The sequence below is a fragment of the Poecilia reticulata genome, unplaced genomic scaffold (assembly GCF_000633615.1).
Source record: "Poecilia reticulata strain Guanapo unplaced genomic scaffold, Guppy_female_1.0+MT scaffold_331, whole genome shotgun sequence".
In the NCBI taxonomy this organism is placed as follows: Eukaryota; Metazoa; Chordata; class Actinopteri; order Cyprinodontiformes; family Poeciliidae; genus Poecilia; species Poecilia reticulata.
The window spans coordinates 30,549-31,205 of NW_007615104.1; the positions used below are offsets into that span (position 1 = coordinate 30,549).

The 657-nt window shown below is 55.3% G+C and overlaps 1 protein-coding gene across 1 annotated transcript in view; it reads right to left on the reverse strand.

Moving 5' to 3' along the window:
• Window positions 1–4: 4 nt before the first annotated feature.
• Window positions 5–657, reverse strand: part of LOC103460900 (HLA class II histocompatibility antigen, DP alpha 1 chain-like) — a gene marked incomplete at its 3' end in the record, with an annotated part of 16,761 nt that continues 16,108 nt past the window's right edge. The window contains exons 4-5 of the mRNA XM_008403220.2: window positions 207–491; window positions 5–111 (exon numbers count right to left, since the gene is read on the reverse strand). Coding sequence (XP_008401442.1) covers window positions 5–111; window positions 207–491 — 392 coding nt within the window. The remainder of the gene's footprint in view (window positions 112–206; window positions 492–657) is intronic.

Genomic DNA, 657 nt, shown 5'->3' on the forward strand with positions numbered 1-657 from the left:
CTTTGATCAGGAAGAAAGTTCCCACAGCGACTCCCAGCAGGCCGATGGTCAGACCGACTCCACAGAAGATGGTCGGACCGGGACCGGACTGAGGAGAGTYCATCTCCACATCTGGAGAGAGAAAGAGACACATCAGGATGWTTGATTCAATCAGGTTHAATTAAAGGTTCCTGTTCCTGCTTCCGGCCTAGTCAAAGTGTCCTCACCCCAGGTCCTGGTCAGTGGTTCTGTCAGGGCCAGATGCTGCACTGAGCAGCTGTAGATGTCTCCTAGCTGAGGGACGAACTGCAGCCTGGAGATCTGGGTGAAGSTGMWGTCCTTACTGGGGAAGGGAACGTTGATGCTGGTTCCTTCAGTCACTTTCTGACCGTTTCTGGTCCAGGAGACGTTGACCGGAGCCGGATAGAAACCAGAGACGTGGCAGACCAGGATGTTCTTCTCTCCCAGCTCCACTTCGTCTCTGGGGTAAATCACCAGGCYGGAGGGGGCATCTGGGGAGAAACCAGGGGGTAAGAWGGAGGGACAGGAGCTGAACCTGATCTGGAGGATGGAGACTCTGATCCAGGAGGGTTCAGAGCAGAACCACTGATGGTGGATCAGTCAGGGGCCACATGGTTCAGAGCAGAACCACTGATGGTGGATCAGTCAGGGGCCACA